The sequence below is a fragment of the Lepidochelys kempii genome, chromosome 1 (assembly GCF_965140285.1).
Source record: "Lepidochelys kempii isolate rLepKem1 chromosome 1, rLepKem1.hap1, whole genome shotgun sequence".
Classification (NCBI taxonomy): domain Eukaryota; kingdom Metazoa; phylum Chordata; order Testudines; family Cheloniidae; genus Lepidochelys; species Lepidochelys kempii.
Window position 1 is genome coordinate 229,686,159 of NC_136380.1, and position 22,041 is coordinate 229,708,199.

At 42.9% G+C, this 22,041-nt stretch overlaps 1 protein-coding gene across 1 annotated transcript in view; it reads left to right on the forward strand.

Moving 5' to 3' along the window:
* Positions 1–3,751: 3,751 nt before the first annotated feature.
* Positions 3,752–22,041, forward strand: part of EFCAB6 (EF-hand calcium binding domain 6) — a 135,408-nt gene continuing 117,118 nt past the window's right edge. Inside the window, exons 1-4 of the mRNA XM_078851486.1 lie at positions 3,752–3,893; positions 9,432–9,652; positions 11,135–11,223; positions 20,523–20,589. Of these exons, the coding sequence (XP_078707612.1) occupies positions 3,752–3,893; positions 9,432–9,652; positions 11,135–11,223; positions 20,523–20,589 (519 nt within the window). The remainder of the gene's footprint in view (positions 3,894–9,431; positions 9,653–11,134; positions 11,224–20,522; positions 20,590–22,041) is intronic.

Sequence of the window (22,041 nt, forward strand, 5' to 3'; positions counted from 1 at the left end):
CTTTCAGCTGGGGCGGGACAGGGCTTGCCACAGTCCTCCATCCAGCCTGCTCCTGCACCCCAGCCTCACTACCATCAGCCAGACACCAGCACTAAGCCTGACTCCACCCCAGCCAGCCCCTCTCCAAACTCAGGCCACAGCCAGTCTGCCCCTCACACTGTTCTTGTTTACCAGGCATGACCTTAATACAGTTGTTGAATTATTGCAGTAAGCCTTTTTCTTTGGGGTGCTGTGTTCCCCTGCTAGGAGTAGGAAAGGTGCAGCTGCTGCATTATGCAAAGAGCCGAAGCTACTATTTTGCCTGGCTTTTACAGTACCTCACAATGTTGGGAAGATGGTTCTTAAACTCTCACTTCAGTTCACCCAGCATAAGGATAAAGCAAAATCCAGCTTTAAATATGCAAGCTTTCAAGAATCAACCTCTCCCCATCAAGTCATGGAAAGAGAACGAGGTGGGGTAACAGACATAGAGTAGCAGTATGTTAATTCAAGGCTTCATGATTAAATTCAGAGATGCAGATAAGCAAAGAAAGATTGTGAAAACCTCAGTTATGAGATGTAGTTTGTGTCCTTACTTGTTCTTTGTCGATTACAGCGACAAAAGGCTCTATCAAGCAAGCAAGAGGGAGGATAAAACAATGGGTAAATAAGTATACAGGACTCTGATCCCCTTCCTTTGAATTAGATATTATAAAAGGACTTGGATTTTTAAAAACATAGAAAACGCCTTTGCTGCATTTTCTCTATCTCACCATACACACTATATTAAGTACAAAAAAGATAGTGTGAAGAAGTATCAGCAGTACAACAACCTAAAAAGCCAGGAAATCAGTTTGTATTTGGGAGAAAAGAAAAAGACTGCCACATATCAAGCTGTTTCTGCAATCTGCCACCAAACCAGAAATGGAATACAAAATGGAACGATTGTGTAAAACCCATCTGTCCCATAACCACTGTGAAAAGTACCCATTACACAGAAACTGATGTATGGACTTAGGGAACACATTCATAAACATTGTCATGCCAATAAATATATTTAAATTGGAACAAATAGAGGGCAAGATCCTCAGTTGATGCAAATTGCTGTAGCTCCACTGAAGTCATCAAAGTCAATGGATCTATGCTGATCTATACCACCTGAGGATCTGGCCTGGCGATTATTGATAGTGTATTTAAAAAATCCTCAGTTGAGTCTAATCATATGCACCAGTATAGACCAGGAAGAACTCCATTAAATCAGGAATAGCTCCAAGGAGTTATTCCATTGAACTCAGTTGAATTAATCCTGATTTATTCACTGGAGTTATTCAGATATAAAACTGGTGAAAGTGAGAAGTGAATCAGGACCTCAGATTAAGAGGTTCTTTGTTTTTGTTTTCTGCTGGACTAACACAGGGCTCGATCCTGGTCTACTGAAGTCAAAGGAAGTTTTGCCATTGACTTAGCTGGGAACAGAATTGTGCCAATAGTTACCACTTCTTTGTCTTAACCTAGATAGTAGCACATGCAGTTATTTATGCCACAGTTGCTTGAACAGTCCATTTGCTAGCAAATTGATTGATATATATCTTTGGCAACAAGGCAAAAGGGCAGAGCAGTGTTGCTGGGTCCACAAATTTCCCTCTGTCTTGGGCAGATTACAAATAGCTGTCATACTCTTTTTATCATCACATCCCACATGCCAGAGGTAGGTCTTGATGGTGGCTGAGACAGAAATATGAGTGGGTTAGGGTTGCCAACCATCCAGGATTATCCTGGAGTCTCCAGGAATTAAAGAGTAACCTTTAATTAAAGAGTAAAGATTCTGTCATGTGATGAAATCTCCAGGAATTCATCCAACTCAAGTTGGCAGTCCTAAAGTGGGTTCACATTTGTTTGTTCCAAGTACTTTCATTGCCTGCTAGTATTTGTGGCAAAATAGATCTTGCAATTTAGGGATGTGTGTATTGAGCTCCATGACCTCCTGGGAACCAGACCCTACTTATCTACAGTTTAAAGGAGTGGAGATTTCATGGCAGCTGCTGGAAGTGTGTCAGACATTTGGTTGCTCAGGTGGTGATGTTAGGTCTTGGAGCAAATGGAGAAGAAAGATATTTTCCACCTGAAGGGTGAAGAAAGAAGCAACATTTTGCTTGGAGCTAATTTTTCTTTTGTTGATGGCTATAGAGGCAGGATACTAGCCAAAAACTGCTTCTGTACAGTTTGGACAATTAGTTTGCTGTCTGGGAAATGGTGGGGATGGTCTGCTCAGGAAAAGATGTGTTTAATTCCTGCTCTGAAACATGGAAATAAATTCACCTAATTATCAAATTATCTTTTCTTTGAATAATCCTAGCCTGTAGGCCATTCAAGCCTCAACCCTTTTGTGTTACTTCCAATTCCCCTATCTATTTAGTGAAATGATGTACAGTACTTTTTTTTTCCCTATAGGAGTAACATCTTGTGCTTGTTCTGTCACTTCTGCTTGGTTGTGCATAAGGATGGCTTAGCCTAGATTTAGGAATATGCCCACAGTTATTTTTTCTAAATGGGCCACATTTTCAAAAAGACAGCCTCCTTTACTGTGAATGCTATTTGCATTTCCAAAATTTGTACCTTCATTTTGCACCTGTAATTGAAATTCAGGGGCCATTTGCAATTCCTTTGCAGACACAACAAGGAGTATTTTTGCCTCTAAATAGCTGATCATGGGCAGAGATCAGGAAGCTAGAGGCACGAGTGTTCTAACTTGTTCCTGTCATTCATTTGAGTAGAGTGCAAACTTTCTGGGTGCAAACTACTCCTGAACAAAAAAAAAAAAAAAAAAAAAGGGAGACAGGGTCTTTGAAAATGTAACCTGGGGTCAAGTTCATCCTTGGTGTAACTTCACTGATACCAATAGAATTCCACTAAAGATAAATGTGATCCAATGTCTATGGGAAAAATAGCTGAAGTTTTATAAATAATGATCAAGGAACAGTGCTGAAAGGGTTGAACAGTGGTGTTGTTTTAGAATCTTTGATTCTATTGGCACTGAAAACATACAGCTATTTCAGATGGATGGAGCCAAATGTCCCAGTATGCTTTAGAGAAATACATATAATATGTCACATTATACCATCACAGTTTGAGCACTGTCTAGGAGACAAAAGCACCATTTTTTTTTCAGAAGTCCACCTTGCTGTTTTTGCTTGTTGTGTAATTTGCCTCAAGTTTCCTCACCAGAAAATCTAACACTTGTAAATAAAGCAGTCATTAATGTACTGTATAATGCACAGTTTTTGCATTCTCCTTTAGCAATAATATATATCAAACCCCCAAGAACTGTAATTATTTAAAACTGTTCATCTTGAAGTATATTATTGCTTGTAGAAAAAAGCTAAAAAGAAGCAAGCAAATGTTTTTATTTTTAGTCTTTTAATAAACATAACCTTCAAGATAACTTAATGCCATTTAAAAAATTCAGATAGCTAATTATTTATTATTTGAGACATGATTTAGTCTATTTATATTTTCTGCTCTGAAACACAAATTTGAAAGTGCCCACATAGGACAAACTTTAATTAACTTCCAATGCACAATTTAAAAGAGTCCCACATCTGCTTGGTCAGATTTGATTCTCTGTCAGTCAGAATCTTGAACAGCAACTTGGGCCTCTTTTCATTAAGTCAACTTTTATGCTTCTTGATACTGCCACCAGTCAAATTGTTTCCTTTTGTGTCCTAGGTTCTAAAGTAGTGTCATAATTGTGTTTTTAAATTCCCAAGGGACCATGGCCAGAGTGGTGAGTGCAGAAGACTTCAGTGGCTTACGCCCCTACTCTCATGGAATCAGATTTACTGCAAGACCACAGTCTACACCAGGCAGAGCATCATCATGCAGAAGCAGGCAAAGCGCAATGAAATCGGCCTCATGTACGTAGAGATTGTCGAGTTCTAGTTTTTATAAGCAACAGGATTTTAAACTGAAATCCCCGTATTGTCCACAAGACAAATGCAGCCTGAATCTGGCATTGCCTTCTTGGCCACCTCAGTTGTGTTATTCACTTAGGCCTAGACTGTGCTGTTTGACACAGTCCAGAGCAAGCTGCACTGCTCCAAGATGCACAGTGCCTCAGAGGGTTGTCTGATGCACAATGTCTCCAGTGTTCCCCTCTTACACTCTTAGGGGAGTAATTTGCTACAGCCTTTTACAGGGTGCATCGTACTCTCCCTACCCATTCCCTATACTCACACAGACACACACACAGGATGCATCTATCCAGCTGTACTGGGTGATGCATAGGAGGGATGGAACCATGGCCCTTTCTTGTCCAATCCCCTCCCTACCCACTTACGTGTAGAGAGGGAAAGGGGTATTAGGAGCACAGCTCCTGCTTTCTTCCCCATCCCTGCACCCAGAGCTGCAGTCCAGGCAGGTTTATTGCAGTTGCACAGGCACTTGGGGAACAGGGTCTTTTTCCCCACTACTCTGGGCAACCATCTAGCCCTTGATCTTAAAGCTGCTAGGTATGTACTATTGACAATGTCAGAGATTTCATGTATATCCTGTTATGCCATAATTATTATATGCTTACCCCTGAAAGAGCATATGCATATTTTATACTGGTAAGATTTATGAATCACTAAATGAAATAAAAATTGATAATACAGCTGTGAATATCTCATTTGCAAGAATGAAACATTGAGCGTTACTGGTGTTTAAGGCTTCCTGATTCACAGTTCATGCCTTTTTTCCTTCTTCCTTGCCATGAAGTTTTAATTTAAGGGGTAAATTCACTCTTGGCATAAATTGACACAGCTCCACTGATTTCAGTGGAGTCGCACTGTGAATTTGTATGCTCAACTTTCCTTTGTCAGAACTGATTACTGTTAATGATATGTGCAAGAAACCCCTTAATCAGGCCCTCTCCTGGGGAACTAATTGGATTTACAGTGACCAGAGTGCTGATTCAGCTGCTGGTTCTCAGCACTCTGTCACACCTTTCCCCCTTGATTGGTGGAAAAGTTTTTCCTTCCATGGGCTCTCCCTCCTTTACTGGAGGTGCTACTCTCCTGGAGTCTTTCACCCCCAGGGTGTTCCTCTCGGGTCCCTTTATGGAGTCCAGCCATTCTCTACCTGAAAAATCACATTTCTTGGGTGGGAGATGCCCCCATAATTCTGTCTCAGCCCATAGGTCTTCACATCAGGGGCAACCTTGTGGAATACTCTCCCCACTCTTGCCCCCCTTGTTTTGTGGCAGGACCCATTGGCACCCCTCACCCTTCCGGTTACCCAGAGTCTCTAATTCTCCAACACCTCCGAATGGCTCCTGGGGTCCCTCCTCCTGACGTTCGGGTGAGGGGGATTCCAATAACTACCCAACCCCTGTCAGTAAGTTCGGGTTCTCCTAACTGCACAAGGCTAATTCTGTGTTTTCTTCTTTCTCCCCCTCTTTCTTTAGGAGGCCTCCCTTTTCTTTGCTGTCCCCATGGTTTGTGTTCCCTTGTCTAGTGTTTTCCAACCCCTCTAAGTCTAGCTTCTCCTTTTGCTTCCCCAAATGTTTTATTCTTTCTCCTCCCTAGTGGGAGGAGCTGCAGTCCGTGGCTCCTATGTTGGGGTGGGACAGCATGTGCACTACCCCAGCCCGTTTCCATCTAAGCTTTCCCTGCACCTCCAGGGGTCCATCAGCCGGAAGGCAAAGTGTCGTATCACCATGGACGCATTCAAGCCACAGCCTTGCTCCCAGGAGCATCCAGTGGGGCTTCACCAATTCCTGTTTTACCAGTGAACAGTCTGAGGCAGTGTCCACTTTGGACCCCTTTGACACCTTCTCCCCACCTTTACAGAAACCATAGATAGTTTCTTTTTCCTTCCATGTCCAAGAGTCCCTGTCCAACTGCAGAACTCTGAAAACCCCCATTGTGTATCAGGGCAGTCTCTTTTTATGTGTCCTTGGTGTCCACACAGATAACAGACAATACCCCAAGTCCCAGCTGGAGTCCCCCTAGGTTCTTCCCTCTTCTTCTCTGTGACCTTTCCAGATTGGGTTTCTCCAACCCTCCTCCCCGGATCTGGTCCCTTAAACTGCCAACCCTCTTTCCTGGGAATGTCCACCTTCATGTACTCTTCCATGAGCTTGACCACAAAATCTAGAGTGATCAGCAGATGCCTCCTGACCCATAATCAGGTGATCTTAGGGATTCTCTTCAGGGGTTACAGTGGTTCAACAAGGACAAGTGCAGAGTCCTGCACTTAGGACGGAAGAATCCCATGCACCGCTACAGACTAGGGACCGAATGGCTAGGCAGCAGTTCTGTAGAAAAGGTTACAGTGGACGAGAAGCCGGATATGAGTCAACAGTGTGCCCTTGTTCCCCAGAAGGCTAATGGCATTTTGCACTGTATAAGTAAGAGCACTGACAGCAGATTGAGGGATGTGATCATTCCCCTCTATTTGACATTGGTGAGGTCTCATCTGGAATACTGTGTCCAGTTTTGGGCCCCACACTACAAGAAGGATGTGGAAAAATTGGAAAGCGTCCAGCAGAGGGCAACAAAAATGATTAGGGGACTGGAACATATGACTTATGAGGAGAGGTTGAGGGAACTGGGATTGTTTAGTCTGCAGAAGAGAAGAATGAGGGTGGATTTGATAGCTGTTTTCAACTACCTGAAAGGGGGTTCCAAAGAGGATGGATCTAGACTGTTCTCAGGGGTAGCAGATGACAGAACAAGGAGTAATGGTCTCAAGTTGCAGTGGGGGAGGTTTAGGTTGGATATTAAGAAAAACTTTTTCACTAGGAGGGTGGTGAAGCACTGGAATGGGTTACCTAGGGAGGTGGTGGAATCTCCTTCCTTTGAGGTTTTTAAGGTCAGGCTTGACAAAGCCCTGGCTGGGATGATTTAGTTGAGGATTGGTCCTGCTTTGAGCAGGGGGTTGGACTAGATGACCTCCTGAGGTCCCTTCCAACCCTGATATTCTATGATTCTGTGATTTCTAACTGTTTTAGAATTACTGCATCCATGATGTCACCTGCAATCTGAATGTCTGGCCTTGACCAGCTGGTAGCCAGTCTGTCAGTTTCTGGGGAAATGCCTAGGCTTGTAACCTCCCCCAGGTCCATCTAGTGCAGGGATTCTCAAACTGGGGGTCAGGACCCCTCAGGGGATTGCAAGGGTATTATATTGGGGGTCGTGAGCTGTCAGCCTTCACCCCAACCCCACTTTGCCTCCAGCATTTATAATGGTGGTAAATATATAAAAATGTGTTTTTAATTTTTAAGGGGGATCACACTCAAAGGCTTGCTATGTGAAAAGGGTTGCCAGTACAAATGTTTGAGAACCACTGATCTAGTGGCCCAAAACTTTTGCAGGGAACTTTTTTGTGGATAAGTCCACCTGATCTAGGATGACTGCCTTAATCACATCATAGTCCCATGCTTGCTCATTACTTAGGGCAGGTCTACACTTAAAACACTGCATCGACGCAGCTGCACTGATGGGCCACTATAGTATTTAAGTGAAGATGCTGCTACCCCCATGAGAGAACTTCTCCCATCAGCATAGTTAATCCACCTCCCCAAGAGGCAGGAGCTATGTTGACAGGAGAAGCTGTCCTACAGACATAGAGCTGGCTACATGAGGCGTTAGGTTGGTATAACTCTGTTGCTCAGGGGAGTGGATTTTTCATACCCCTGAGTGAGGTAGTTATACTGATATAGGTCTGTAGTGTAGACCTGGCCTTACAGCCATATAGGTTGTCTGAACTTGACCAAGAATGCATCAGGATCATTTGCAGGGCCCATCTTACAGACACCTATCACCTGTGTCTGGTTACTGTTCCCCGCTACAGGACTCACAACATTATCTGCTGCTGCTGCGCATGGGCTTGGTCTCGAATAAAGTTCTGTAGGCTTTTCTGTTGCTCAGCTTGCCAGGCAAGCAAGCATGCACTGTTTCTCCAGGTGATGGAGGGTCTTCTCTATAGGGTCTTCTGTATCTCCTTCTGCTGTTCTACGAGCCATTGCAATGTCTCTTCCATTGCCTGGACTGCTGAACCTTTGCACTGGCTCCCCCATCAGGTTCTCTCTCAGTACAGATAAGGCAGCTCCAGGACAAGTCCCCACTTGAGACAGGGCACAGCCCTCAGTTCTTGTCTTCTCATATAAATGGCTCTCACACCCCTGGTCTGTAACCCCTGCTGTGTACTTTATTTGTGTTTTATTAACCACCATCCTCTTACAGTCCAGTGCAGAAATTCTTATTTACAGTATTTTACAAACATGAGAGGGGGAAAAGATCTCCCCATGCAGAGATCTCCCTTTACTCTGGCCTGGTTGGTTAGCTAGCTTTTCTTTCTCTCTCTCTCATCTTTTCCCTTGCATGGCTTTCCTGTGCTTCTTTTCTACTCTTTCAGTTAATGGGCAAATTAGCTCCTTAGGTCTTTCCCAATCCAGGCTGATCTGGTAATTAGCCATCCCTTCCCTCAATCAGGCCCTCTTCAGGGGAACTAATTAGATTTATAGTGACCAGAGTGCTAGTTCAGCTGCTGGTTCTCAGCACTCTGTCACAGAGGAGATGTGTGGAGGAGAAACTGCAGTAAAGTGTAAATAATATAAAGGGCCATATTCTGCCATTGAAGACAACTGAAATATTGTGTACAAATTGATGGCAGGACTTGCCTCAAAAATACGGAAAAATGTAAATGCACAACTAACTTCAATGTTTAGATTAGGGTGCTCAGCTCCTATTGTCTTCAAAGGAAGTATTACATTAGTATCGATGCCTGAATTTGGCCCTATAAATGCAGGAGAAATATCAGACCAAATCTTGTGGTCCTTATTCTGTTCTTACTCAGTCAAAGCTCTAATTGAAGTCAAGGGGAATTTGCTTGAGTAGGGATTACACGATTTGTCACCATGCTGTCCAGTTCTCCAGCCCTCCTTTTCCATGGGTGTTTTTACAGCAAGCTGGCTGTTGTATGGTAACATGCTTATCTGCAAAGGAGTCTGCACACAAACAATTGGTGCTGACACATCATTGGCAGATGACTTCACTAAGGAGTTTGATAACTGAATAAAGCATTTAAATGATACAAAGCAAAGACATTCAAGGTCTTTTTGTTCCTGCTGTAGTCTGAAGGGAGAGTGCTAGTGAGGATGGGATGGACAAATATATTGTGAGTTACTTTACATATGTTTTACTTTGTAACTTTACCAGCTCTTTTAGAGTATCTTCCAAGTTAACCTGTGTCTTGGCTATAATGTTATAAAGAAAGAGTTGGGAATTTTCTTAATACTACTTAGCACTTTTATATTGCTTTTGATCCTCAAAGTGCTGCACAAATGTTAATTAATTTACAGTGATATCTCTGAAGATGGATTGATTTATGTTGAATTCTCAGCAAAAAAACCTCACATTTGATTTTGCCAGGTTTAAGAGTGTATGGTAACTGTCTGATATGTTTTACAGCTACGTCTGTGCGCTCTGTCCCAGATCCCACACTGTCCTCCTCAGACATTGAGCAGATTTTACTTAAAAGGACAGCTGAAAAAGAAGGTGAACTTAAAAAAGCATTTCAGACAATTGACATTGATCACACCCTAACAGTCACAAAAGGCGAATTCAGGAGAGTGATTGAAATCTTTCTTTTTCCTCTGACACAAGCACAGTTTGATTCTGTGCTGGCACAGGTATGCTATGTTATAGATGTGTATAATCACTTGGGGGCTGTTTTTATCCACGTCAATGGCAGAATTTCCTCTCGATTTCAGTGGGAGCAGGAGCAGGTCTTGTTTTATCAAAATGATGATAGATGGGGCCAAATCCTTCTTGCCTTATTTGAGTAGTTCTAGTGAAGACAGTAGAATTACTTATGTGAGTAAAATGAACTAGATTTGGCCGTTAGTATTTCTTTTAAAGGATTCTGTCTGCATTATTGCTCCCAGTGTCTGAAGAAGTTACAATGCATAAGTAGCTTTTGTGATAATTAATCAAATTATGCAGTCTTATTCCTGGAGAAAGATCAGATTGAAAACCCTTTGAGTCGTGGTGGAACATGTTCTCATTTATATTGTAAGGAGCTTAGCACACTTTTGAGCACTGTAAAATAATGAATAATTGGGAGGAAGGATTGTTGTCTGTTCACCACCTTTAAGCCATAGCTAGGGTGGAATATATTCTTTAAAGACCACTAGCTGTATACACTGGTTGAGATTTTCAAAACCCACCAGGGGATAGCTATACAATGTCCATTAACTTCAAATGGAATTGTGTGGCTAACTCCTCTAGGCAACTTTGAAAATCTTAACTTCTTTGTCCATGGGGTCTGCTTTCTGGTATCAGCTCTGTAAAGTTCTCATTTTTTCAGTTTAGTAACTTAACTGTGGTACAACAACATTTAAAAATGAAGGGGAACTGCAAAGAGTTATACCACACACCTCCAAGCCATTGTTTCTAGTTGCTTTCAACATACTTACCCTTCTCCCCCACTGTTTATTATGCTAATGAGTAAGAGAAGACAGATTTTTGGCCCTCTGGAGTTCCAGTTCTGGCCCCTGCGGCCGTGACTTTCTGTCCAAAGGTTTCACAGATTTTAGGTTTTATATCCTTTCCAACATGCTTGATGTTTGATTTTCATGTATGTTGTGCTGTTACAAGGTGTTATCTTCACATTTTAAAAATATTGGTCTCTGGTATAATCAAGGACCCGAATTACTTACATTTTAACTGAAAACAGTGCTGAATTTTCAAATAAGAAATATGTGGATCCACAAGCAATATGTGCATCAATATGTGGAAATACCTTACATATGAATGTGGTACACAGGGAAAGATTGTCTCACAGGTTAGATTAGATGAGATATATTTTTACACATGGACACAGAAGATCATAGGGTTAGGGATCCTTGTCACTTGTAAGTGTAGGATATAGCCTCTTGCTGGAGGATTTATCAGATATACATTGATACTATACTCGAGCCTAAACAAAGGTGAGAAGAAATGACATGCAGTACATGCAACAAAAGAGAGGTTATCAGAGGAGATTATTTTTGTGTTTTAATAAAGTAATTAACTAATAATGGAAGTGAATGGTTTTTTTTAGTCCCATGAGATTTCATTACAGGATTTATCTAGAAATCCATTTATCTAACACTCTTTTTATTGAAATATAGATTCCGATGACTAGCAAAGTTACTGTACCATATCTTGACTTCCTGGCAAAGTTCACTAGGGTTGCCAAAAGTACCAATATGCAAAGAAGGTAAGAGCTTCTTATTACATAATCCCATTGTTCCCAACTGTACTAATGGATCACTTGCTAGCAGTCTGCAGAGAGCAGGCTGGTTAAGTGGTTCTAGCTCCCTTTGTTTCCAGCTGTTACATTGTGTTACAAACGGCTCCAGATACATTAAGTACTTTTCCAATGTCGCTTTTCCATATAAACAATTGGTGTAGTTGCCATTGGATCTTATATGATCACTGAAGGGAAAGGAGTACTTGTGGCACCTTAGAGACTAACAAATTTATTTGAGCATTGGCTTTAGTAAGCTACAGCTCACTTCATTGGATGCATTCAGTGGAAAATACAGTGCGGAGATTTATATACACAGAGAACATGAAGCAATGGGTGTTACCATACACAATGTAATGAGGGTGATCACTTAAGATGAGCTAATACCAGCAGGAGAGGGGGGGACGGAACCTTTTGTAGTGGTAATCAAGGTGGGCCATTTCCAGCAGTTGACAAGAACGTCTGAGGAACAGTGTGGGGTGGGAATAAACATGGGGAAATAGTTTTACTTTGTGCGATGACCCATCCACTCCCAGTCTCTATTCAAGCCTAAGTTTTAATTGTATCCAATTTGCAAATTAATTCCAATTCAGCAGTCTCTCATTGGAGTCTGTTTTTGAAGTCTTTTTGTTGTAATAGTGCGACTTTTAGGTCTGTAATTGAGTGACCAGAGAGATTGAAGTGTTCTCCGACTGGTTTATGAATGTTATAATTCTTGACATCTGACTTGTGTCCATTTATTCTTTTACGTAGAGACTGTCCAGTTTGACCAATGTACATGGCAGAAGGGAATTGCTGGCACATGATGGCATATATCACATTGGTAGATGTGCAGGTGAACGAGCCTCTGATAGTGTGGCTGATGTGATTACGCCCTATGATGGTGTCCCCTGAATAGATATGTGGACACACTTGGCAACGGGCTTTGTAGCAAGGATAGGTTCCCGGGTTAGTGGTTCTGTTGTGTGGTATGTGGTTGCTGGTGAGTATTTGCTACAGGTTGAAGGGCTGTCTGTAAGCAAGGACTGGCCTGTCTCCCAAGATCTGTGAGAGTGATGGGTCATCCTTCAGGATAGGTTGTAGATCCTTGATGGTGCGTTGGAGAGGTTTTAGTTGGGGGCTGAAGGTGATGGCTAGTGGCGTTCTGTTATTTTCTTTGTTGGGCCTGTCCTGTAGTAGGTAACCTCTGGGTACTCTTCTGGCTCTGTCAGTCTGTTTCTTCACTTCAGCAGATGGGTACTGTAGTTGTAAGAATGCTTGATAGAGATCTTGTAGGTGTTTGTCTCTGGGGAGGTGTCTGTCAGGCCATTGATCTTGTAATGTAAACATATAGAGCTTCAAGCCTAATTGGTATATTCTGTGAACTAGTAGTAAGTGTAAGTGAGTATATGAGAAGTTAGATGTGAGCGGAGGCTCACATTTTTTAGGGATACTCAAAACATATCACTCAACTTGCAGGATGCCGTGTCTTACAAAGACACAATCTGAGGGACTCACAAACATTATTCCGGCAGGAAAGTTAAAATGCTGTGGGATTCATTCCTTCAATGTAAATAACGTTCTTCTTTGAGAGATGTAGCTGTGGGTCCTTCACTCCAGGTGAAGATGCATCCCTGCGTCTTTGTTTGGAGAGTTTTGCAGCAGTGCCTGTATGGGTCACGCATGCGTGGTGCCTGCCTCACATGCCATTGGCATCTCAATAGCTCGTGAATGACCCAGACACCTCAGTTCCTTCTCTACTGTCCCCGGCCTGAGATGGAGCTCAGCAGTCCTGTTGAAAACCTTCATTTTCCAATTAGACAGATTATATAAATTAATAAATTGGGTTAGTTTTAGGTTAGTTTAGTCAGATAAGTTTCAGTTGTTAGACTTACAGCCCCTGTAAACAAAGAAATTATTTTACATCCCATAGTGCAGTTAGTAGTAGTTAGAAAATGCCTGGTGCACCGGGTTTTAAAAGATGCACAAAGAGGCGATGCCTATCTCAGATGGACACTCTCAATGTGTCTGTTGCCTGGGGGAATCCCACATTCCCCAGAAATGTGCCCATTGTAATAAACTGAAGGCTAGGGCACGAAAAGATGGGGACCTGAGGCTTAAACTCATCCTCATGGAAAAGGCCCTCAGACCAGCCTCCAACCCTGGGCAGGAACCCTTTTCTCGGCAGAGGTCACCAGTCTCCTCAACACCATTGTTCCCTAGGGACAAAAAAATGGCAAAATAGCAGCCAGCTTCCTAGCCTCATAGAGAGGACATCACCTCAAAATGGTCATCGACCAAATCGGTGCCGACTGCTCCACAGCTCAGCACCTATAATGCTCCAGGCACCTCCGGCACGGTCCATGCAGCGGCCGCCGTCAGTACCCCCTGCTCCAGTGCCGAGGCTAATAGCTTTAAGCTGCCTGCCTCCACCATGGCACCGTCAATAGCGCCAAAGGAGATGGTACTGACAACCGCTCCTATTCCTGTGCTGCAGACTAATGTGCTCAGTGTGAAGGTGCTGGCACAAGTTACTTGAGTACTGGTACAATTGGCACCCTGCCCCTTGGCACCGATGCTCTCGGCACAGTGGCTTTTCATGCATCAGAAAGATCTGTTGGTCTCCCCAACTCCAGAATCTCCTTTATTGGGCACCGAATGTCTCACTGGGACCGTCAGTACTGCATCGTCAGCTGTCTCTGATACCATCACAGTTTTCCAGACATGAAGATGTTGAGATTGAAGAGGCATTCTCCCAACACCATTCTTCCCTGATTAAGACACTTATTGCTACCGGACTATTAAGATCACGGTCCTCATATTCTTATGATGTACCACCTTGGTATGGCCACCCATGGATGGGACCACCATGCCCTTCCCAGGTCATTGGCCATACTGGAGTCCCTGGAAGTCTTATAGAAGACACCATAGCAGCTGCCCCAGTCCACGTAGGGATGACACCAGATCTCCACCTCCACCTTCATGGTCTGTAGCATTGGAAACATGAGAGGAGCCCATGGTACAACAGATAGAGGGCACTGCTCGTGACACCTCGCCAACCAATAACAACTCATCTTTCTCATGAGACGAGGCTATTTTGCCTCCACCACCAACCACAGCAGACTATTTTACCCACTTTCAGGACTTATTCAAAAGAGAGGCTAACGAGCTTAAGATCGCTCTGGTGGAAGTGCCGGAAACTCAGCATGAGTTAACTGATATCTTACAGACATCGGCCTCCTCCAAGATAGCATTACCAATCAATGGAGCTATCATGGAACCTGCCTAGACGGTGTGGTAAATTTCAGCCACAATACCCCCAATCTGCAAAAGGGCAGACCGAAAATATTACGTTCCCTCCAAGGGATCTGAATTTCTTTTCACACACCCAGCACCCAATTCGCTGGTAGTGGAAATGGCCAACCAAAGGAGTAAACAACATTTTCGGTCCACTCCCTCCAATAAGGAGAGTAAGAGATTGGACCTATTCAGCTGCAAAGTATACTCTTCATCTACGCCACAATTCAGAGTGGTGAATTATGCAGCATTACTTCCCAAGTATGACCACAAGAATTATGGTAAATTTATGGAATTTATTAATGACATTCATGAGGAAAAGAGATAACAATTCAAAGCTCTGGTCTCTGAAGGGCAGGTGATCTCACACATGGCTCTATAGTCCTCACTGGATACCGCTGACATGGCCGCCAGGTCCACCACTATAGACGTAGTCATGCGCTGAGCCTCCTGCTTCAGTTCTTCGTCATTCCCCCGGGAGCCACAAAATACTGTCAAAGATGTCCCTTTTGATGGAGAAAAATTGTTTTCAGCCAAAACAAATGAAGTGCTGCACACCATGAAGGATTCACAGGCCACCGTTCGGTCCCTTGGTGTCCATACACCTGCCACAAGAAGGAAACAATACACGTATCAACCGTATCAGTACCCTAGATAGCTGGCATACACACAGCAACATCAAAGGTTATACAATGAACAGCGGTAACAATGACAGAGACAGAGACCACAACGACAACGCCCTCCACTACCAGCAACGTCCCAACCACCTTCCTCAAATAAGCAAATCTGAAGTCTTGGTAGAGGGTCTAGAAGACCTTTCACCCATTCCAGAGCTTCCACCAACCATCCAGCTCTTTGGAGACCATTTGCTCCCCTTCGATGCCAATTGGGTGGCAAGCACCAAAAACAAATGGGCCCTAGAAGTCATCCGATTGGCTATACCATTCCTTTCTTGTCTATACTCCTTTCCCACCCCCTCCTTGTCCCTTTTCAGGGACCTCTCTCACGATAAATTGCTTCGCCAAGAGGTAGAAGAGGGGCAGTGGAGACTGTCCTGCTCAACACAGAGGGAAGGGGTTTTACTCCCACTGTTTTTTAACACAAAAGAAAAGTGGGGGGTGGTAACCCATCCTTGATCTCAGGCAATTGAACAAGTTCGTGAAAAAGCAAAGATTCAGGATGGTTACCTTAACAATAGTAATACCAGCACTGGAGCAGAGGGACTGGTTTTCAGCCCTCCACCTGCAGGATGCTTATTTTCATGTCACTGTACACCCTGCCCACAGACATTTTCTGAGGTTTACTTTGGGCACAGACCACTACCAGTACAAGGTTGTACCTTTCGGCCTGTCAACAGAGCCTCATGTTTTCTCAAAGATTCTCATGGTAGTAATGGCGCACTTGAGAAAACAAGAAATAATAATTTTTCCTTACCTGGACGACTGTCTCCTAAAGTCACGCACCCCATCGGACACCATTCAATTAACTCAAACGACCACACACTGTTTCCAGAGTCTTGGCCTACAAATAAACATAAACAAATCTACAATAAAACCAACTCAACAACTGGAGTTCATTGGCACTCACTTTGATTCGAGGGTGGCAATGGCATCACTTCCACAAGAGAGATTCAACACTATAAAGACACTCCGATCCACAGTTCGGAACAGTCCACAGATCACTGACCACAAATGCCTACAACTACTGGGCCACGTGGCGGCATTCATGTTTGTAGCGCTGCCTACATGCCCTGTCTACAAGGCTGGCTAGCAACCATTTACAGACCAACCAAACACAGGTTAACATACGATTAAGTATGCCCCCAAGGTCAAGGATTCACTAACCTGGTGGACTCCATCACACAATCTGTTCTTGGGTATCCCATTCACACAAGATTCTCCATCGCTTATGATCACAATGGCTGCATCCCTTATCAGATGGGGAGCACACATCCAACATCACACAGTTCAGGGACTATGGTCCACAACAGAGACAAGGCTACACATAAACCTGCCAGAACTTCGCAATGCCTGCCTCCACTTCCTGCCACTCATAAGAAACCCAAACATCAGAGTAATGAGTGGCAACATCGCCTGTATGTTTTACATTAACAGACAAGGGGGAGCCTGATTGCATTCACTATGTGCTGAGGCTATGAGACTCTGGAATTGGTGCATCCAGCACAATATCCCTATCTCAGCTTCCTACCTACCTGGATGCCATAACACCATGGCAGATGAACCCAGCAGATGTTTTCTCCTCAATCACGAATGGGAGTTAAACAATGCCATCTTGGAAGACATATTCCGAACTTGGGGTTACCCACAAATGGACCTATTCACGACAGCACACAACATGAAATGCCCCAAATTCAGCTCCAGGTCCAGTCTGAGGAATTGATGGGGGAATGCGTTCATGATCAATTGGAACTCAGACCTTCTATACACGTTCCCACCGATACCATTACTAACCAGAGTGGTGCTGAAGAGAAGGATCAAGAGGGCCACGGTAATCTTAATAGCCCCCACATAGCCGAGACAAGCGTGGTATCTGTACGTAACACAGATGTCTGGACATACCCCAATCACACTCCCTCTACAGATAGACGTATTAACCCATGCTACATCTCAAGGCATGGTTCTCTAATGATGAGTTAAATTGCTCTGAGTAGGTCCAGAGAGTGCTGCTACAAAGTAGCAAACATACTAGACATAGCATCTATCTCCACAAATGAAGGAAATTTACGACATGGTGTTCCACCAGACAAACCATTGCAACATTTGCACCTCTTCCAATGATATTGGACTACCTCCTGGAACTGAAACAATCTGGTGTTTCCCTCAGCTCAGTAAAGGTGCATCTTACAGCTATCGCTACCTTCCACCAAAAAATTGGTGACACTACAATCTTTGCTCACCCTATCACAAAGCAATTCTTTAAGGGTATCCAAACTCTCTGTCTGGACGTGAGACCACCCAAGCAACCATGGGACTTAAGCTTGGTCCTAACAAAAAGCTTGGTCCTGATGCATAAACCGTTCAAACCTTTAGTAACCTACTCCCTACTACACCTGTCCATGAAAGTGGCATTTCTGATAGCAATCACATCATCTAGACGTGTGGGAGAAATCAGGGTACTGATGGCAGACCTACCATATACTATCTTTTTTAAAGATAGAGTCACTTTGCCAACCCATCCCAAATTCCTTCCCAAAGTACATTCATCCTTCACATCAATCAACCAGTCAACTACCAACTTTCTTTCCTAAACCACACGCCAACACTTTTGAAGCCAAAATGCACACATTGATGTTCGGAGAGTATTGTCTTTTTACCTCGATAGGACCAAGCCATTTAGAGTCTCACAGAAACCTTTTATCTCTATTGCAGAATGCTCTAAGGGTAACTCTATATCCACTCAAAGAACATCTAAATGGATATCTGGCTGCATTCAACTATGTCATCAATTAAGAGGCACACAACCTCCAATGGGAATCAAGATGCACTCTTCCATATCAATATTGACATCAGTGGCATTTCTAAGCAATGTTCCTCTTATAGACATTTGCAAAGCTGCCACCTGGGCCTCTGAACACATCTTTGCTAAACATTATGCTGTTATGCAAGGTCCTCAGGTGGATACTCAACTTGGCTGAGCTGTACTATCAACAGCTATTTTACCAACTCCGAAGCCACTACCATCCTAGGTGGGCACTGCTCTTCAGTCACCTAGAGTGGAGCACCTACAGGGACATCTCTCTCTCTTGAAGAGACAGTTACTCACCTTGTACAGTAACTGAGGTTCTTCTAGATGAGTGTCCCTGTGGGTGCTCCACTGCCCACCCTCCTCTCCTCTACTTTGGAGTTTGGAGTAGGCTCCGTGGTAGAGAAGGAACTGAGGAGTCTGGGTCATGCGTGCACTATTGAGGCGCCAACGGCATGCAAAATAGGCACCATGTGTGCACGACCTATATGGACATGCTGCAAAACTCTCCGAGCAAAGGCACAGGGACATACCTTCACCTGGCGTGGAGCATTCACAGGGACAACTCTTGAAGAACCTCAGTTACTGCACAAGGTGAGTAACTTTCTCCTCTCTGGAGCTTCACTTTTAAATCCTTCTTTACTTCTGATGTAAATCACTTTCAGCAATAAAAGTGTGGAGGTACCAATTTTGTGTGGTAGGTAGGTAACTTTGGGATTAAAATGGGTGCCTTCCCGTCACATGAGGGACATCTGAGAGGTACTATATAATGCAAAGCATTCTCTGAGTACCATACTGTACATTATACTGTAAAACGAATCCTACATTTACCTAGTAGCTTTGCTCCAAAAGCATGATATAATTTAACCTCCTCCCTTTCCCCCCTAATTCCCCCTCCCTTTTGGGATGACAGGGTAAGGTCTCTGCAATGGGATCCTCATGGAGATTTCCTTTCATAGATTCCCTCTCCTGCAGGTTTGACTGTGGGAGCAGATGATCCAGGCTCTGACAGACAGTTGCCTTAGAAATTATTCTACAGATTCTGACCCAGCTCTTTTACCGTCAAGTGTAAAGTTAACTAACCTCCCAGAGAATGAAGGGGAAACAACAGTGGGAGTAGTCCACTGAAAGGAAGCAGGAGGAAGGGAGAGGAGGAGAGGAAGGGAGGCAGAAAATGGGAGGAGGGAATTTAAGGCTGCTTTCTTCCAGAGAAACAAGGGATTGTGATTAATTAGCAAAAACTAATTAAATAGAGAATGAAGGCTCATGCTCAAAATGAAAGATTAATCCCTTTTTATATCATGGAAAAAATAATGAATAGGTTAAACATGTGGGGCCTGATTTTCCTCTCACTTCCGCATGGAATCCGAATGAGTTTAGTTCATAAACTCTTGGTTTATACTGGTGAAAGGGAACAGAATCAAACCTATAATTAGAAAATGCTGCATTTTGACCGGCCAAATACTTGTAGACTTGTATTAAAACTACATGCAATGTAAATCAGAAAATGTTGTGAAGAAAACTAAATGTGGGATAGCTGTAGCTTCACTTACAGGAGTTTTCCACAGGAGGGCACTGCAGGTGCTGTTTTTCCAGAGAAAATTTTGTAAGAGGGAGCTTAGGGCTGGTTTCTGCCTTGATTTAAAGCCCACACAATCTCAATGAACCCAGTAGGCTGTAAGTCAGGGCAGAATTTGGTCTTTAGCACTTGATCCTGCAAATACACACCTGAGTACTTTCTTGCATAAGTATTTGCAGGGTCAAGCCCTTAGTTAGGGGAAGAGCCTGGGAAAACAGGAATTTAGAATCTGTTGGATCCATTGAGAAAAATAAAATTTGTTAATTGTTAATTGTGAAAATGACTTGGTCTGTGATTTTGATGTAAGTAAATGGGTGAAAGTTTGGCCATTCTTTTTCTAAAAGACCTCACATGTTAAAAGATCATTGACAATGATTATATAAATGCAAAGGGCTAGATCCTCATTTATGGCTGAGGAGCACTCAATGCAGCTGGGCATTGAGGTACAGAGATGTCCTTTGTGCTCACCTGATTCTAGGACTCCTGTGTGTGTCAGTCTTGTTCCCTGCCCCAGCCACATATCAGTATCAGCTGCCAATGGTCCCAATGGGCTGTTATAACAGCTGGGGATTGCTTAGGCACTGGGAAGCTATGCTATTGTCCTCCAGCCTCTTCCTCCACATTGTCAGGTGCAAGGTGTAGGAGCTACAATGTCTCTACATTGCTCAAGAATCCACTTGCACGGGGAGATCATCTGGGAGCTTGATCCACCAGATTCAGGACTACTTTGTGCCAGTGGAGCAGTGCAATGCAGCCAGGCCCAGAGCCCTGTGCAGGATCAGTGTGGAGGCCCATTCCTGCAGTCTTTACTCATTCCATACTTAGGTAAAACTCTCACTGATATCAATAATTGGGCCATTGTTGGTCTACAACAGTAATGTAATGCATTTGCCTTATGTCTAATCCTTTTGCTAATATTGTTTATTTTTAGATGGAATGATAGCCAAGACAGCCAAACCATGACATTAAGTCAGCTGGAGTCCCTCTTAAAGGAAAAGGTACCGTAGGGGTGGATAGTACCAGAAACTGATTGCTAAAATGGTTATTTACTTTATAAGTTAAGTTCTGGCATTACATAAATGGTACTGGTACTCTCAGTTCTAGATGTTGCTGGCTTGAATAACGGGGCTGGATTCATTTAAGGGGCCTGATTCTTCACTTTAGTGCATCTTGGGTAATCAGTAAAATTTGTGCAGAGTTGTAAAAAAAAAAAAGATACCAAGTCAGAAAAACAGCATTTTAGGCCATTCACTTTGCATGAAAGTAAACAGCGACACAAGGGGACAGGCTGTGAACTATCCAGCCTAAGATCTCTGGACTCCATGTTGTGTGGAAAAAACTCTAGTACCTTCTTCTGATAATTCAGGTAATAGTGGAATGGCTATGTGTAAGATAGATTTTTCTCTGATGGAGTAAAAAATATCCAACATCAATGTAGTAATCTTTTATTATACTTGGACATCAGTTAAGCCAACCAGAGATACCGTATCATAGAAAATATTTGCCATGGCACAGAGCTCACCAGAAGAATGTTCTATGCCCTCTGGAGCATTATGTATCATGTCCCACCTCACCCCAAGATTTTCATGTAAGCAAAAAAGCATCCTAGGACATAACCTTGTGCAAATCCTGCTCCCTACACTGATTGGCACAGGCTTGGCACATATATTGGGAGGAGACAATAAAATCCTTCCTATTTTACAGCTTCTGTTGCAACCTCAAGGCTGCAGTAACATCCTCAGCCCATGTACCCCTCTTATATGGTGGACATCTGAATATATCTTTTTCTCTAGTCTGAGTAAAATATTAACATATCGCAGAGCTGTTAGGACAGATTGTACCCAAGACAATCTTTCCTCACTGCAGAAAAGCCTATCAATCATAGCTGAATATAGTTTATTATTAATGTCATAGCTTTTATTCATTTGGCTATATGCAACTAACTGGAGAGTAACATTTACATTTTCATGTTGAGTATGTCATATCACAAAAGAATCAGCTTAGATATCTTCTTATTATGGAATTTATTAATTGAAAATATCCCCCAAAGTCCTAATTAGGGTTCTGGTACACTTAATTTCCCAGGTTCTGTGTTATTTTTTTAAGGAATTCTGAAACAGAGGTGATATGTATATTCAAGTATATTAATAGAAACTGCTATCAATTTAAAAGTAAGGTTACTGCTACATATATATTCCAGGAAAATTTTAATTAAAACCACCAAGCATTTCAATGTATGGAAATTAACCAGCGAAATAAATAAATGTTCAGATACACTTAGTATTCATACAATCTCTTAAATAAATATTCACCTATAAAATGGCACATTGATTATTCCCAAACCAAACTTTACTCTGCTCCTCCATATATGCCCTTCATCCATTTAACAGGGACATGTTTGTATCAATTACTGTGATTGTGTGGGAATTTGTGCACACACATTTCTAAAA